General features: G+C 43.1%; 1 protein-coding gene and 1 pseudogene across 2 annotated transcripts in view; one reads left to right on the plus strand and one right to left on the minus strand.

The window, feature by feature from the left end:
- Positions 1–7332: 7332 nt before the first annotated feature.
- On the plus strand, positions 7333–9420 carry LOC105515024 (annotated as a pseudogene). Its single transcript, XR_001002252.1, has 3 exons — positions 7333–7597; positions 7890–8888; positions 9203–9420. The product of XR_001002252.1 is annotated as an ornithine aminotransferase, mitochondrial-like (transcript).
- A 4377-nt stretch (positions 9421–13797) lies between these two features.
- Positions 13798–17759, minus strand: part of LOC105515025 (protein SSX3) — a 21201-nt gene continuing 17239 nt past the window's right edge. Inside the window, exons 6-8 of the mRNA XM_011946733.1 lie at positions 16304–16390; positions 15142–15246; positions 13798–14374 (exon numbers count right to left, since the gene is read on the minus strand). Coding sequence (XP_011802123.1) covers positions 15146–15246; positions 16304–16390 — 188 coding nt within the window. The 3' untranslated portion in view covers positions 13798–14374; positions 15142–15145. The remainder of the gene's footprint in view (positions 14375–15141; positions 15247–16303; positions 16391–17759) is intronic.

The following is a 17759-nucleotide window of genomic DNA, read 5'->3' on the forward strand; positions in this document are numbered from 1 at the left end:
CCAGGCAGAGGGAGCAACAGGTGCAAGGACCGTGAGGTAGGAACGAGTATGGCTGGTCCAAGCAAGAGCAAGGAGAAGCTAGCATGAGTATGTGAGTGCCATTTTCACCACAGCCTTGTCAACAGCCTGAGCAATGAAACAGATTTTTGTCAACCTCATAGAAAAAATGGTATTGCCATTACAATTCACGTGTGTGTGTGTGTGTGTGTATTTCTAATTCTTTAATTTTTAATTTTTAACTTTTTTTGAGACAGGGTCTTGCTCTGTCACCCAGGCTGGAGTGCAGTGGTGCCATCACAGCTCACTGAAGCTTCAGCCTCCCAGGCTGAAGCTATCCTCCTGCCTCAGCCTTCTGAGTAGCTGGGACTACAGGCATGCGCCACTGTGCCTGGATAACTTTTTAAAATTTTCAGTAGAAATGGGATCTCTCTATGTTGCCTAGGCTGGTCTCAAACTCTTGGGCTCAAGTGATCCTCCCACCTTGGCCTCCCAAAGTGCTTGGATTACAGGCATGAGCCATATTTATGAAAGAAGGTTTTTTTTTTTTTTGAGACAGGGTGTCACTGTCACCCAGCCTGGAGTGCAGTAGCGAGATCACGGCTCACTGCAACCTCAACTTCCTGGGTTCAAGTGATTCTCTTACCTCAGCCTCCCAAGTAGCTGGGACCACAGGCATATGCCACCACACCCGGCTTATTTTATTTTATTTTATTTTATTTTATTTTATTTTATTTTTTAGACGAAGTCTTGCTCTTGTCTCCCAGGCTGGAGTGCAACGGCGCGATCTCGGGTCAGTGCAACCTCTGCCCCCCAGGTTCAAGTGATTCTCCTGCCTCATCCTCCCGAGTAGCTGGGACTACAGGTGCGTGCCACCACGCCTGGCTAACTTTTTGTATTTTTAGTAGAAACAGGGTTTCACCATGTTAGCCAGGATGGTCTCGATCTCCTGACCTCAGGAGATCCACCCGCCTCGGCCTCCCAAAGTGCTAGGATTGCAGGCGTGAGGCACCGCACCCAGCCTGAAGGAAGCTTTTAGATGTTTGAGAGACATTTGCTTATCTTCCCAGATAATTTTTATGCATTTATAAGCTACTACATATATATATTATTTCCCCGCTTCTACTTACAAATAGGACAGTTGACTGTAGTTGATTAATAGTATACGCTCCTTGTTTCACTGTTCTTTATCCCTTACTGCCACTAAACTTAAGCTCAATAAGTCATTCTTTTTGATAATAACAGTAACCTGAAATTCCAGCACCGGGCCTTAAAAATGCAAGTCTTGGCTGGGCATGATGACTCATGCTTGTAATCCCAGCACTTTGGGAGGCCAAGGCAAGAGGATGACTTGAGGCCAGGAATTTGAGACCAACCTGGGCAACAAAATGAGATCCTGTCCCTACATTTGTTTTTTTAATTAGCTGGGCATGGTGGTGTGCACCTGCAGTCTCAGCTACTCAGGGAGGCTGAGGTAGGAGAATTGCTTGAACTCAGGAGTTCAAGGCTGCAGTGAGCTGGATTGGACCACTGCACTCCAGCCTGGGCAACAGAGTGAGACCTTGTCTCAAAAAGCAAAGCAAAACAAAAAACAAAACAAAACAAAAGAAAACCAGAAACCTCATACCCATTAATAGTAACTCCCCACTCCACCCAGCCTTCAGGAACCATGAATCTACTTTCTGTTCCTATGGATTTGCTTATTCTTGGCATTCGTACAAGTGGAATCATACACTGTGGCCTTTTGTGTCTGGCTTCTTTCACTTAGCCTATTTTCAAGGTTTATGCATGTCACAGTATGTATCAGTACTTCATTAAATCTTCTGATCCATGAAAAATGGGCTACCTTTCCATTTATTTAGGTCTTTAATTTCCTTCAGCAATGTTTTGTAGTTTTCAGTGCAAAAGTCTTACACTTCCTTGGGATGCAAGTCCTACTTAGGGGATTTTAGTAGTCTTTTAGTGCTGCTATGACAGAATACCTCAGACTGAGTAATTTGTATAGAACAGACATTTATTTTCTCACAGTTCCAGAGGCTGGAAAGTCCAAGATCAAGGCACCAGCATCTGGTCAGGGCTTTTTGCTGCATTCTCATATGGCAGAAGGCAGAAGGACATGAGAGAAGCAACTCCCTCCATCTCATTTATAAGGACACATAATCTCATTTACAAGGACACATAATCTCATTTATGAGGGAGAACCCCTCATGGCCCAGTCACTTCTTAAAGACCCTATCTCTTAGTACTGTCACATTGACAACACCTGAATTTTGGAGGGGACACATTCAAACCATACTAGCAATTAAAAATAACATTTTAATTTTTAGCAATCTAGTTCAGATTAATACCAACTTAATTTCAATACTATACAAAACATTGCTCTTATATAGCTTTGTCCACTCCCTTTACTGCCACTAAACTTAAGCTCAACAAGTCATTCTTTCTGATAATAATGATAACCTGAAATTCCAGCACCTGGCCTTAAAACTGCAAGTCTTGGCTGGCATGATGACTCATGTCTGTAATCTCGGCACTTTGGGAGGCTAAGGAAGGAGGATGACTTGAGGCCAGGAATTTGAGACCAACCTGGGCAACAAAGTGAGAATATCCCTACACAATATTTATTTATTTATTTATCTATTTATTTAGAGACAGAGTCTTGCTTTGTTGCTCAGGCTGGAGTGCAATGGTGCGATCTTGGCTCACTGCAACCTCTGCCTCCGAGGTTCAAGCGATTTTCCTGTTTCAGCCTCCTGAGTAGCTGGGACTACAGGCATGTGCCACCATGCCCAGCTAATTTTTGTATTTTTAGTAGACACAGGGTTTCACCATGTCGGCCAGGCTGATCTCAAACTCCTGACCTCGGGTGATCCGCCTACCTTGGCCTCCCAAAGTGCTGAGATTACAGGTGTGAGCCTGCGCCCGGCCCCATTTTTTTTTTTTTTTAATTAGTTGGGCATGGTGGTTTGCATCTGCAGTCCCAGCTACTCAGGGAGGCTGAGGTGGGAGAATTGCTTGAACCAAGGAGTTCAGGGCTGCAGTGAGCTGTGATTGCACTGCTGCACTCCAGCCTGGGCAACAGAGTGAGACCTTGTCTCAAAAAGAAAAAAAAGCAAGTCTTCATATTTAACAGAAAGCACCCCAAAAAGAGATGAGGGTGATGTCCCTACTCCTCGCACCAGCAGAAGAATTTTTCATTTTGGTTATTACACTTTTAAACTCCAGAAATTTCTATTTGGTTCGTTTTTTATATTTCTATGTCTGTACTGATATTCTTTATTTGGTGAGATATTGTTTCTATACTTTAGTTCTTTAGACATAGTTTCTTTGAGGTTTTTGGACTTATTTTAAATAGCTCATTTAAAGTCTTTTTATTAGAAAACCCAGCATCTGGCTGGGCATGGTGGCTCACACTTGTGATCCCAGCACTTTGGGAGGACAAGGCGGGTGGATCACTTGAGGTCCGGAGTTCAAGACCAGCCTGGCCAATATGGTGAAACCCTGTCTCTACTAAAAATACAAAAATTAGCCAGGTGTGGTGGTGGGTGCCTGTAGTCCCAGCTACTTGGGAGGCTGAGGCAGGAGGATTGCTTGAGTCCGGGAGGCAGAGATTGCAGTGAGCCGAGATCACACCACTGCACCCCAGCCTGGAGGACAGAGCGAAACTCTGTCTCAAACAAAACAAAAAAAACCCCCAAAAAGTAATAAAACATTAAGAAAAAACAGGAAAACCCAACATCTGGGCTTTCTCAGGGACGATTTCTATAGATAGTCTTTTTTCTTTATTCTGTGGATGGGTCATAGTTTCTTCTTTTTTTGCATGTGTCATAATTTTTTATTGAAAACTGGACATTTCAAATAATACAACGTGGCAACTCTGGAAACCAGATTCTGTCCCCTCCCTAGGATTTCTTGTTGCTGTTTTGTTTGTTTGTTTTTAATGTTTGTTTAGGCTGAGTTTGGTGGCTCATGCCTGTAATCCCAGAACTTTGGGAGGCCAAGGCAGGAGGATGACTTGAGCCTAGGAGTTTGAGACCAGCTGGGGCAACATAGTGAGACCCCATCTCTAAAAAAAAAAAATTAAATTAGCTTGGTGTGGTGCACATGCCTATAGTCCCAGCTACTCAGGAGGCTGATGCCGGAGGATTGCTTGAGCCTGGGAGATCAAGGCTGCAGTGAGCCATGTTAGTGCCACTGTACTCCAGCCTGAGAGACAGAGCAAGACCCTGTCTCAAAACACAAGTTTGTTTAGTTTTTTCCTGAACAAATTCTGTAGTCTCTATTCCTTGTCCTCTGTGGCCACTGAAGTCTCTTGGTTAGCTTAGTGGCCACTAATGATTGAATAGAGATTTCTTTATGCCTGGAACCAGTATGTCTCCCAGTCTTTGCCAAGGGGATCTGTGTATGTGTTGGGACATACCTTCTGCACTCAGCCTGGTAATTTACAACGTTGCCTTACCTTTCTCTTCCTGCTTGCTCAGAGCCTTGAGAGGTCTGTCAGAGGTGAGAGCTTAAAGCCTACTTAGGTCTTCTGTGGGCATTTGCCTAGCTGCAGCCCAGGGCGTATGTGTGTGGCCTTCTAGATTCCGAGGCATATGTTGGAGTTATTCAATCCCCAATAGATATCCCATTTTCCAGCCTTTCTTTCTTTCTTTCTTTCTTTCTTTCTTTCTTTCTTTTTTTTTTTTGAGATGGAGTCTCTCTCTGTCACCAGGCTGGAGTGCAGTGACAAGATCTCGGCTCACTGCAACCTCAGCCTCCAAGCCTTTCAAGCAATTCTCCTGCCTCAGCCTCCTGAGTAGCTAGGATTACAGGTGCACACCACCATGCCTAGCTAATTTTTGTATTTTTAGTAGAGACTGGGTGTCTAGTAGAGACCATGTTGACTGGGATGGTCTCGATCTCTTGACCTCGTGATCCACCTGCCTCAGCCTCCCAAAGTGCTGGGATTACAGGCATGAGCCATTGCACCTGGCCTCCAGCCTTTCCTTTTAAGCTTGTTGGTTGACGTATTGTTTTCCCCAACTGCTATTCACTACCCCAGGTTGTAGTGTCAGTTTGAGTGAGGTCAAATGAAGACAAGCCTTTCAAGTGGGTTCTTCCAGGGAACCACCAGACAAGTCAAAACAAACAACTGTAATTCTTTGTGAAAGGTCCATTCTTTTCTCTCTGGTACTGGTACCTGTACTGGGAATGCAGATCATTATCTTCAGGGCTACCACCAAGCTGGGAGCAGGAGATGGGGCGAGGGTAAGTTAAAATACCACAAAGCTTATAGTTCTTATGGAGATTCAGCTGGTTTTTCTCCCTTCCCTTCCTTCCTTCCTTCCTTCCTTCCTTCCTTCCTTCCTTCCTTCCTTCCTCCCTCCCTCTCTCCCTCCCTCCCTCCTTCCTTTTTCTTTCTTTCTTTTTCTTTTTTTCTTTGACAGTCTTGCTCTGCTGCCCAGGCTGGAGTGCAGTGGTACCATCTCAGCTCACTGCAACCTCCACTTCCTGGGTTCAAGCAATTCTCGTGTCAGCCTCCTGAGTAGTGGAGATTACAGACGCGTGCCACCACGCCTGGCTAATTTTTGTATTTTTAGTAGAGACGGAGTTTCACCATGTTGGCCAGGCTGGTCTCGAACTCCTGACCTCAGGTGATCCGCCTGCCTCAGCCTCCTGAAGTGCTGGATTACAGACGTGAACCACTCAGCTGGTTTTTCTTGATTAAACATTCCTCTGCTTGTTACAAGCTTTCGGTTAGTTTTCAAAGTTCAGAAAAAGTTTATTCTGATAGTTTTTGCCAGTTTTTTCACTGATTTTTATAGAGGCATAGATTTTTGGAGTTCTCTATTCCACCATTTACTTTGTGTTAGCAACATTAAACATTTTAAACATCATTACTTGACTTTAAAAGGTTTAAATTTGATTGATAACTTTAGTTTTCATTTTCACACGTCCTTTGATTACTTTAACTCTAATCTCCTTTTCTTTCAATGTTTGTGTTATTGTGGCCTAGAACTTTATTTTTGTTACTTTTTCTTTCTCCACATGGTCTAATGCGGCCTAGTATTTTAGCACCACTTCAAATTTATGATCCCCAAATGCTCCCAATCAGTATTTTTCCAAATGGCATCATCTTAATGAACACTGGATTATAATTAAACTACATTAAAGCAACATGCGTTTTAGTAAATAATTCCTTAAATAATAAAGTAATAGGTCTGGGTAAGCTCACATAAGGAGCATTGGTGCTTTTTACCAAAGCTGGAAAATTCTCAGCCATTATCCCTTTGAACATTGTTCTCCATAAATCTTTCTATTCTCCCTTTCTATAATTTGTGTTCAATACATGTGAGCTCTTTTCATTCTATCCTCCATATCTTTATATTTTCCATTTCTTTTTTGTTTTTGTTTTTGACACGGAGTTTCACTCTCGTCCAGGCTGGAGTGCAATGGCGCAATCTCGGCTCACTGCAACCTCCACTTTCCGGGTGCAAGTGATTCTTGTGCCTCAGCCTCCTGAGTAGCTGGGATTATAGGCATGCATCACCATGCCTGGCTAAGTTTTGTATTTTTAGTAGAGATGGGGTTTCACCATGTTGGTCAGGCTGGTCTGGAACGCCTGATCTCAGGAGATCCACCCGCCTCGGCCTCCCAAAGTGCTGGGATTACAGGCGTGAGCCACCACACCCGGCCTATTTTCTGTTTCTTTATCTCTAATTGTCTGTTTTCCTCAGAGCTATATTTTAGTTCACTAATTATTTCTTCATTTGTGTCTCATCTGCAGTTTAATACGTTTATTAATTATTTAAATCACCATTTTCACTTCTAGAAGTTGTATTTGGTTATTGTGCAGGTATTCACATAAGCCTGTTGTTTCTCATCCTGATCTTTCATTAAGAAATGTATTTTTAGCTTGGGCAACATAGTAAGACCCCATCTCTAAAAAAAAAAAAATAGCTGGGTATGGTGGCATATGCCTGTAGTCCTAGCTACTTGGGAGGCTGAGGCAGGAGGATTGCTTGATCCCAGGAGTTCGAGGCTGCAGTGAGCTATAATTGCCCCACTACACTCCAGCCTGGATGACAGCATCTCAAAAAAGATTATATGTTTTACCCTTTTTACTTGGGAATAATATAGATTTATGGGAAATTGCAAAAATAGTACAGAGATGTCCCATATACCCTTTACTCAGTTTCCTCTATACTATAGTAGTGTAAAAATACTATAGTACAATATCAAAACCAGGAAATTGACATTGGTACAATAGTGTGTATAGTCCTATGCCTTTTTATCCCATGTGTAGACTCCTGTAACCAACACCGTAATCAAGACACAGAACATGGCTGCACTTTGTAGATGTCGCATGTCCCGGGTGGTCCTCAGGCACTGTCAGATTTTGGACTCTCTGAAGACCGTCCCTGGATCTCGGGTTAAAAATCTGTATTCTAGTCTGAACCGTGGGAATAAAAAAATAGTCGATCTGTGGTTTTTCTACTTGAAGGACACAGTGTTTTCCAAACTAGCACCTTTGCAGAGGTTTGCTGAACTTAGTGGTGGAGCTCATTCTTCAGTGGCTTCTGCTACATCTGTTGCAACTAAAAAAACAATCCAGACTGTGCCCAGTGGCTCACGCCTGTAATCCTAGCAATTTGGGAGGCCAAAGCGGGCGGATCACCTGAGGTTGGGAGTTCGAGACCAGCCTGGCCAACATGGAGAAACCCCCCTCTCTACTAAAAGTACAAAATTAGCCCAGTACGGTGGTGCATGCCTGTAATCCCAGCTACTTGGGAGGCTGAGGCAGGAGAATTGCTTGAAACCGGGAGGCAGAGGTTGTGGTGAGCCGAGATTGCACCATTGCACTACAGCCTAGGCAACAAGAGCAAAACTCCGTCTCCAAACAAACAAAGAAAACAGTCCAAGGACCTCCAACTTCTGATTACATTTTTGAAAGGGAATCTAAGTGTGGTGCGCACAATTACCATCCTTTACCTGTAGCCCTAGAGAGAGGAAAATGTATTTATTTATGGGATGTAGAAGGCAGAAAATATTTTGACTTCCTGAGTTCTTACAGTGCTGTCAACCAAGGGCATTGTCACCCCAAGATTGTGAATGCGCTAAAGAGTCAAGGGAACAAATTGACCTTAACCTCTAATGCTTTCTATAATAACGTACTTGGTGAATATGAGGAGTATATTACTAAACTTTTCAACTACCACGAAGTTCTTCCTATGAATACAGGAATGGAAGCTGGAGAGACTGCCTGTAAACTAGCTCATAGGTGGGGCTATACCGTGAAGTGCATTCAGAAACACAAAGCAAAGGTTGTTTTAGCAGCTGGAAACTTTTGGAGTAGGACATTGTCTGCTATCTCCAGTTCCACAGACCCGACCAGTTATGATGGTTTTGGACCATTTATGCCGGGATTTGATGTCATTCCCTGCAATGATCTGCCTGCACTGGAGCATGCTTTTCAGAATCCAAAAGTGGCTGTGTTCATGGTAGAACCAATCTAGGGTGAAGTGGATGTGTTGCAGATCCAGGTTACCTAATGGGAGTGCGAGAGTTCTGCACCAGGCACCAGATCTATATATTGCTGATGAAATACAGTCAGGATTGGCCAGAACTGGTAGATGGCTGGCTGTTGATCATGAAGATGTCAGACCTGACATAGTCCTCCTTGGAAAGGCCCTTTCTGGGGGCTGATACTCTGTGTCAGTGGTGCTGTGGGACGATGACATAATGCTGACCATTAAGCTAGGGGAATATGGGTCCACATATGGCGGCAATCCACTAGGCTGCCGAGTGGCCATTGCAGCCCTTGAGGTTTTAGAAGAAAACCTTGCTGAAAATGCAGAAAAAATGGGTATTATCTTGATAAATGAACCCATGAAGCTACCTTCTAATGTGTAACCGCCGTAAGAGGAAAATAATTATTTTATTTATTTATTTATTTGAGTCAGAGGTTCACTCTGGTTGCCTAGGATGGAGTGTAACGGCGTGATATCGGCTCACTGTAACCTCTGCCTCATGGGTTCAAATGATTCTCCTGCCTCAGCCTCCTGAGTAGCTGGGATTACAGGCACGCGCCACTATGCCTGACTAATTTTTGTATTTTTAGTAGAGATGGGATTTTGCCATGTTGATCAACCTGGTTTCAAACTCCTGACCTCAGGTGATCCACCTGCCTCTGCCTCCCAAAGTTTGGGATTACAGGCATGAGTCACTGTGCTCGGCAAGGAAAGGAATTATTAAACGCTATTGTTATTAAAGAAACCAAAGATTGTGATGCTTGGAAGGTGTGTCTACGACTTCAAGATTATGGACTTCTGGCCAAGCCAACCCATGGCGACATCATCAAGTTTCACCTCTGCTGGGGTCAAGGAGGATGAGATTTGAGAGTACAGTGAAATCATTAACAAGCACATCTTGTCGTTCTGAGGGTAGCAGCTGTTTTCAGTGGTCCCCGGGAACCGGCTGGAGAGAGGTGGTCTTGTAAAAGCTCTGCTCTTAATGAGGGCACATTCCACTCCCATGTGTCTTCAAAATCGTTTTTTGGATTTTTTTTTTTCCGTTGATACATAATAGAAGAACGTTTATGAACCTGCTGTTTGCTTTGTAATGTAAGAGAATGTAATGACATCTATATTCAGTAAAAGTGTTTTGATGTGCATGTGTACTTTCTAAGGTGAAACACATCTATGTATACAGACAGCCTTTAAGTCACATCCTTCAGTATATTTTGTATATGTTTTCATAATTTCCTTGCTGGTATAAATGTTTTGTATTTGAAAACGTTATCTCTAGTGTATTACATAAAAGGCTTTACTTTATAAAGTCAAATCATTGTTATCACTGAATTTTAGGAAGGATGAATGGTTAAGCATAGATAAAATACTAATATTAAGTAAACGTCATGTTGGCCAACATCAGGATGTATTCTATGGATATCATTATTTTCAGTTAAGAATTAGTGTTTAAAATTCCTAAATTGTTTGAGTGCTTGATTATAATTTGTAAAAAAAAAGTTTAATATTTCTTTGAATTAAAAATAAAGCTTATATTTCCAAAAAAAAAAAAAAAAAGATACAGTACATGGCCGGGTGCAGTGGTTCATGCCTGTAGTCCCAGCACTTTGGGAGGCCAAGGCAGGCAGATCACTTGAGGTCAGGAGTTTGAGACCAGCCTGGCCAACATGGAGAAACCCCCTCTCTACTAAAAATGCAAAAATTAGCCAGGCATAGTGGCACGCACTTGTAATCCCAGCTACATGGGAGGCTGAGACAGGAGAATTGCTTGAACCCGAGAGGCAGAGGTTGCAGTGAGCAGAGATCGTGCCACTGCACTCCGGCCTGGGAGACAGAGCAAGACTCTGTCTCAAAAAAGTTACAAACCATTTTCATCACCACAATGCTATCCCTTGTGCTACTCATTTTTAGTAATACCCACTCTCCTCCCATCCACCATCCCTAATCCCTGGCAACCACTAATCTCTTTTTCATTTCTAAAATTTTGTCTTTTCTACAATGCTGTACAAATGAAATCTTATAGTATGTAACGTTTTAGGGGCTTATATCACTCAGCATAATTCCATGGCAATTCATCCAATATATTGATATTTGTTTATCAATAGTTCATTGCTGTTGTTGTTGTTGTTGTTGAGACAGAGTCTCACTTGGTTGCCCAGGCTGGAGTGCAGTGTCTAAGCTCACTGCAACTCTTTGCCTCCCGGGTATATAACATTTTAGGAGCTTATTTCACTCAGCATAATTCCCTGGAGATTCATCCAAGACATTAATATTTGTGTATCAAGGCCGGGCATGGTGACTCATGCCTGCAATCCCAGCACTTTGGGAGGCTGAGGTGGGCGGATCACAAGATCAAGAGATTGAGACCATCCTGGCTAACATGGTGAAATCCTGTCTCTACTAAAAACTACAAAAAATTAGCCGGGCATGGTGGCGGGGGCCTGTAGTCCCAGCTACTCAGGAGGCTGAGGCAGGAGAATGGCGTGAACCCGGGAGGCAGAGCTTGCAGTGAGCCAAGATGGTGCCACTGCACTCCAGCCTGGGCAACAAAGTGAGACTCCATCTCAAAAAAAAAAAAAAAAATTTGGGTATCAATAGTTTATTTGTATTAGTGAGTAGTAATTCGTGGTATGGATGTACCACAGTTTGACCATTCCCTTATTGTTGGACATATTGATTATTTTGAGCTTCTGGCTATTACAAGTAAAGCTGCTGTGAACAATTATGTGTAAGTTTCTGGATGGGCATAAATTTTAATTTCTCTGAAGTGTAATTGTTGAATTGTGTGCTCATTGCATGTTTAGTTTTATAAGAAACTACTAAACAGTTTTCCAAAGTGGCTGTAAGATTTTACTTTCCCAGCAGCATTTTACAAGATGTCCAATTTCTCTGCATCTTTGTCACCATTTTGTGTTGTCACTATGTTTTTTATTTTAGCTGTTGTAATAAGTGTGTAGTGATACCTCATTATGGTCTTAATTTGCATCTAGTGAAGCAAATTAGTGTTGAACATCTTTTCATGTGTTTGCTTATTTCCTCTTCAGTGAAATGTATGTTCATATATTTTGATCATTTTCCAATTGGATTATTTGTTTGCTTTTTACCTTTGAGTTTTTTTTTGTTTGTTTGTTTTTGAGAGAGCCTCTCGCTCTGTTACCCAGGCTGGAGTGCAGTGGCACGGTCTTGGCTCACTCCAATCTCTGCCTCCCAGGTTCAAGCGATTCTCATGCCTCAGCCTCCCACGTAGCTGGGATTACAGGTGTGAACCATTATGCCTGTCTAATTTTTGTATTTTTAGTAGAGATGGGTTTTTGCCCTGTTGCTTAGGCTGTTCTCAAACTCCTGCCCTCAAGAAATCTGCCCTCCATCCACCTCGACCTTTCGAAGTGCTGGGATTACAAGCGTGAGCCATGGCCTACCGTTGAGTTTTGAGAGTACTATACATATTCATTATACATTCTGGATGTATATGTGATTTGCAAACATATTCTCCCATTCCATACCGTTTTTTTCATCCTTTTAACAGGGTTTCTTGCAGAGCAAAAGTTTTAAATTGGATGAAATCTAATTTATTTTTTTCCTTATGGATTATGGTTTTCAAACTGTTTACTATGCCCTGGATCTCAGACGTTTCTCCTATGTTTTCTTGTAAAAGTTTTAGTTTTAGTTTTATATTTTAGATTTAAATCTATGATCCACTTGAGTTATTTTTTTGTATAAAGGTATGAAGATTAGGTCATTTTAAAAATTGGCCTATGGCTCTGCAACTTCTCTAGCACCATTTGTTAAGCAGACAATCCTTCCTTCTTTTTGTTTCTTTGTAAAAAATCAGTGTGGAGCTATTTCTAGGTTCTCTATTTTGTTCCAGTAATCTGTGTGTCTATTCTCCCAATACTACACAGTCTTGATTCCTGTAGCTATATAAGAAATATTGAAATATGGTAGAGACATTCCTCCCACCTTATTCTTCTTTTTCAAAAAGTGTCTCAGCTACATATATATTTTTTTGAGATGGAGTCTCACTTGTGTCGCCCAAGCTGGAGTGCAATGGGGTAATCTCACCTCACTGCAACCTCTGCCTCCTGGGTTCAAGTGATTCTCCTGCCTCAGCCTCCTGAGTAGCTGGAATTTCAGTCGTGAGCCACCACACCTGGCTAATTTTTATATTTTTAGTGGAGACGTGGTTTCTCCATGTTGGCCAGATTGGTCTCGAACTCCTGACCTCAAGTTATCTGCCCGTCTCGGCCTCCCAAAGTGCTGGGATTATAGGTGTGAGTCTTAATGGTCTCCATTCACACACAATGATTTAAAAATAGACTCCCCTCTGCCCTTCCCTTCCCCACAACTGTTTCCCCTCTGCACCGTGCAGTGGTACCTGTGAGAAAGAACTGACCCATTCCCAAATCATCGTCCCCACCCCAGCCCCCAGGCCTTTGGTTGGTGAGACCCTTGATGGGCAGTCTCATGCTTCTGTCTGGGGGACTTTCCAACCGTTGCTACCCTGCATGGAGACTAAGTAGACTCTTCTATTCCCTGTCCATCACAGGGTCTACCATGCACCCATCTTCCTCATTCCTTCACGTTCCCCAGATGACAATTTCATCTATGTCTCCTCCCACATACTTCTAAACAGACCGTCCCAGCCCTTGAACCCAAAAATCATGCAGAGAGCAAAGGCCAAGATGCCCAACCACCTGCTGCAGAATCCTGCTCCAGGAATGAAGTGTATAGTCTTTATCAAAATAAAAACTAGAGGCCAGGCACAGTGGTTCATGCCTGTAATCCCAGCTCTTTAGGAGGCCAAGGCGGGAGGATCTCTTGAGCCTAGGAGTTCGAGACCAGCCTGGGTAACATAGCAAGACTCTCTTGACAAAACCTAAAAAAGTTAGTGGGATGTGGTGGTGCGTGCCTGTAGTCACAGCTACTCCGGAGGCTGAGGAGGGAGGATCACTTGAGCCCAGCAGTTCAAGGCTGCACTGAGCTATGATCATGCCACTGCACTCCAGCCTGGATAGAGCAAGACCCCATCTCTAGAAGAAAAAAGCAAACACCCAGCAACTGGAAACATCCTCCTCTAGAATGGTGGTCAGGAACATCTGCCTGCTTTATTCCCTGATGTCTCTCCAGCACCTAGAACAGCGCTCAGCAGGATTATGCGCTCATTAGGGTTTTGTTGAATAAATGACTCCTTTGATGCAGCAATTTCACTTCTAAGAATCTGTCCTAAAGAAATATTCACACACGTGCACAGACTTGTGTGTACAACAGTGAGAGGCGCAAACAACTGGGGAACGTTTGCAAATGTTTATTAACTGTCAGTGACTGATATATGGGAATCGGATAAGGGGAATGCATGCTGAATGGGAAACAGTGAGGGGGGCTTGACCAGGGCGCATGGCACTGGAGGAAAGCAGATGGGAAATGCTTCTACTGGTACTTAGTGTGTGTGTGTGCGAGTGTGGTGTGTGTGTAAATGCAGAGGAAACAATCGGAAATTAAACACTCAGACCTGACCTCAGTAGTCACATCTGGGGAGAAAGGAGGGTAGTGCTGTTCTATGGAGAGAATATCTGACAATACTTGTTTTCTGAGGTAGGTGCATGGATACCCGAACCGAAATATGCATTAAGTATGTCTTACTCATCAATGAAAACACTAATATCTAACAGAATGGCACACTGCAAGAAAATACAATGGAAATTGAACTGTTGGCACACTAAGAAAAATGATGCTCAACTTTTCACTGTTGTAAACACTTGCTTTCACTTGCTATACACCTGATGACGAGGGGTCCACAGCCATGCCCATGTTCGTGAAAGGTCACCACGTTCTGTTTCTCATTGTGGGCATGTGTCATATCTCTGAGGCTGAGGCAAGAAGAGAGAAGGAAAGTAAGTGGCAGTGAGTTCCCACTGCCCAATAACTCAATCTCAACTCCTCCTGACCTGCAGACCCTGCACACTCCAATTCTGCCCTACCTCAGGACCTGCACGTGCTTTCCACGGTTCCTTGAAGTGAACCATCTGCACATGCCACAGTGACTTCCTCGCCTGGGTTATCAATTCCTAGGCTAGAGGAATGCGTGGCCTGCATATCAGGGCTGACCTGGGTTTTGGGAATCCACAGCATCCTGGGTAGGGAGCATCCCTGGATGTACAGGCCAGGGAGTAAAGAGAGAATGCAAAATCGGCCGGATGCGGTGGATTATGCCTATAATCCCAGCACTTTGGGAAGCCGAGGTGGGCCGATCACGAGGTCAGGAGACAGAGACCATCCTGGCTAATATGGGGAAACTCCATCTCTACTAAAAATACAAAAAAATTTAGCCAGGCGTGGTGGCAGGCGTCTGTAGTCCTAGCTATTGGGGAGGCTGAGGCAGAATAACCTGAACCCGGGACGTGGAGCTTGCAGTGAGCGGAGATCATGCCTGAGCGACAAAGCGAGACTCCATCCCAAAAAAAAAAAAAGAAATACGAAAGAGCATGGGAAATTTCTTCATTCAGCCTCAATGCTGTACCCTAGAAAATTATGAGAAGGGAATGATTTCGGGAACAAGTAATAAGATGGGATACCGGTACCATAACAGAATAGCACATCTACAACGATGTGGGGGGTGGGCCGAAGGTTCACTTACGGAATTACTCGTCATCTTCCTCAGGGTCACTGATCTCTTCATAAATCACCCGCTGCTTTCTCTCACGCAGTCTGTGGGTCCAGACATTTTCCCCCGCTTTGGGTCCTATGATGGAGAAGAGTTGGAAGATGAAGGTTGGGTAGGTTGAAGAGTGTTAGGCTCTGTTTTCTCAAAAACAGGAGATGCCTCCATGCTCCCAAGTGCCCATGGGCCTTCTTTATCCAGTTTTTCACATTCTTTGGATTAGAGAGGCTGAGGCCTTAGACCCACACCAATGCATGTCAAATGCCCATTAAAGTTTTAACTTCTGGCTCCGTTCGTTGTCATGTTTAGATTCCCAGCCTCTTTACTCACGGGAACGTTCATGGATACCTTCTTTCATTCAGCAGGTATTTGTTAAGGGCACAAACGCATACCTTGTTTTATGGCACTTCATTTTTATACTGCTTCGCAGATACTACAATTTTTTTTGAAATTCTCACCAATTTTATACTTTTTCATTATTATTATTATTATTATTATTTTTTGAGTCCTCCACTCTGTCCACCAGGCTGGAGTGCAGTGGCGCGATCTCTGCTCACTGCAAGCTCCGCCTCCCGGGTTCCCGCCATTCTCCTGCCTCAGCCTCCTGAGTAGCTGGGACTACAGGCGCCCGCCACGGCGCCCGGCTTTTTTTTGTATTTTTAGTAGAGACGGGGTTTCACCATGGTCTCGATCTCCTGACCTTGTGATCCGTCCGCCTCGGCCTCCCAAAGTGCTGGGATTACAGGCGTGAGCCACCGCGCCCGGCCTCTTTTTCATTATTATTATGTCTGTTATGGTGATCTGTCATCAGTGAGCTTTGATGTTATTACTGCAATTGTTTTTGTTGTTTTTTAGTCTTTTAAAATAATTTTGTTTTTTATTTTTGTGGGTACACAGTAGGTGTATATACTTATGGGGTACATGAGATGCTTTGACACAGGCATGCCATGCGTAATAAGCACATCATGGAAAATAGGGTCTCCATCCCCTCAAACATTTATCCTTGTGTTGCAAACAATCCGTTTACACTCTTTTAGATTTTTTAAACATACAATTAAGTTATTATTGACTATAATCACTCTCTTGTGTGTAATTGTTTTGGGGGTACCAGGAACTGCACCCATAGATGATGACAAACTTAATCGCCCAATGTTGCATGTGTTCTGACTGCTCCACCGATGAGCTGTTCCCCATCTCTCCTCCTTTTCTTGGGCCTCCCTATTTCCTGAGACACAGCAATACTGAAATGAGGATTATTAACGACCCTACAATGGCTGCCAAATGTTCCAATGAAAGGAAGAGTCACATGTCTCTCACTTTAAATCAGAAGCTAGAAATGGCTAAGCTTAGTGAGGAAGGCATGCTGAAAGCAAAGACAGGCTGAAAGCTCCGCCTCTTGTACCAAACAGCCAAGTTGTGAATGCAAAGGAAAAGTTCTTGAAGGAAATAATAGTATATAATGCAAAGGAAAAGTTCTTGAAGGAAATAATAATACTAATACTCCAGTGAACAGAAGAATAAGAAAGCAAAACAGCCTTACTGTTGAAATAGAGAAAGTTTGAGTGGTCAGGATAGAACATGAAACCAGTCACAACATTCCCTTAAACCAAAGTCTAATTCAGAGCAAGACCAGAACTCTCTTCAAGTCCACGAAAGCTGAGGGAAGTGAAGAAGCTGCAGGAGAAACGTGTGAAGCTAGCAGAGGGTGGTTAGTGAGGTTTAAGGAAAGAAGCCGTCTCCATAACATAAAAGTGCAAGGTGAAGGAGCAAACCCTGATGGAGAAGCTGCAGCAACTTACCCAGAAGATCTAGCTAAGATCACTGATGAAGGTGGCTCCACTAAGCAACAGATTTTCAATGTAGATAAACTAGCTTTCTATTGGAAGGAGATGCCATCTAGGACTTTCATAGCTAGAGTGGATTGACTCCAACTGTGAAAGTTCTACTGTGGGTAAAATGCTATCCAATAGCATCACATACTACAGAGAAATCCTTCAAGAAAGGGAGAGCTAATTGATGTGGCAAATTTCATTGTTGTGTTATTTTAAGAAATTGCCACAGCCACTCCACCCTTCAGCAACCACCACTTTGATCAGCCGGCAGCCATCAACACCGAGGCAAGACCCTCCACCAGCAAAAAGAGTGTGACTCACTGAAGGCTCAGAAGATTGTTAGCATTTTTTATCAATGAATTATTTTAAAATTAAGGTATGTACATTTTTAGACATAATGCTATTGCACACTTAGTAGACTGCAGTATAGTGTAAGTGTAATGTTTTTATGCACTGCGAAACCAAAAAAACAATGTGTGTCACTCACTTTATTGCAGTGGTCTGGAACCGAACCTGCAATATCTCTGAAGTACACCTGTATTGGGTATCAGGCATTGAGCTGAGTAAGATATGATCCCAGGTTATCACAGACAGAATTGCTTGAGCACCTTTTATGTCATCAGGCCTTCTAGATTAAATTTAATGCCTCCTAACAATTTATGAACTATGATTCTTTATTTCCATCTTATGGACTAGGAATCTGGAGCTGGAGCTGAGAATTTTGGAAGAGTTGCTCCAAGTCTCGTTTTTTTTTTTTTTTTT

This window comes from Colobus angolensis, unplaced genomic scaffold, assembly GCF_000951035.1.
Source record: "Colobus angolensis palliatus isolate OR3802 unplaced genomic scaffold, Cang.pa_1.0 Scaffold252, whole genome shotgun sequence".
NCBI classification, from domain to species: Eukaryota; Metazoa; Chordata; class Mammalia; order Primates; family Cercopithecidae; genus Colobus; species Colobus angolensis.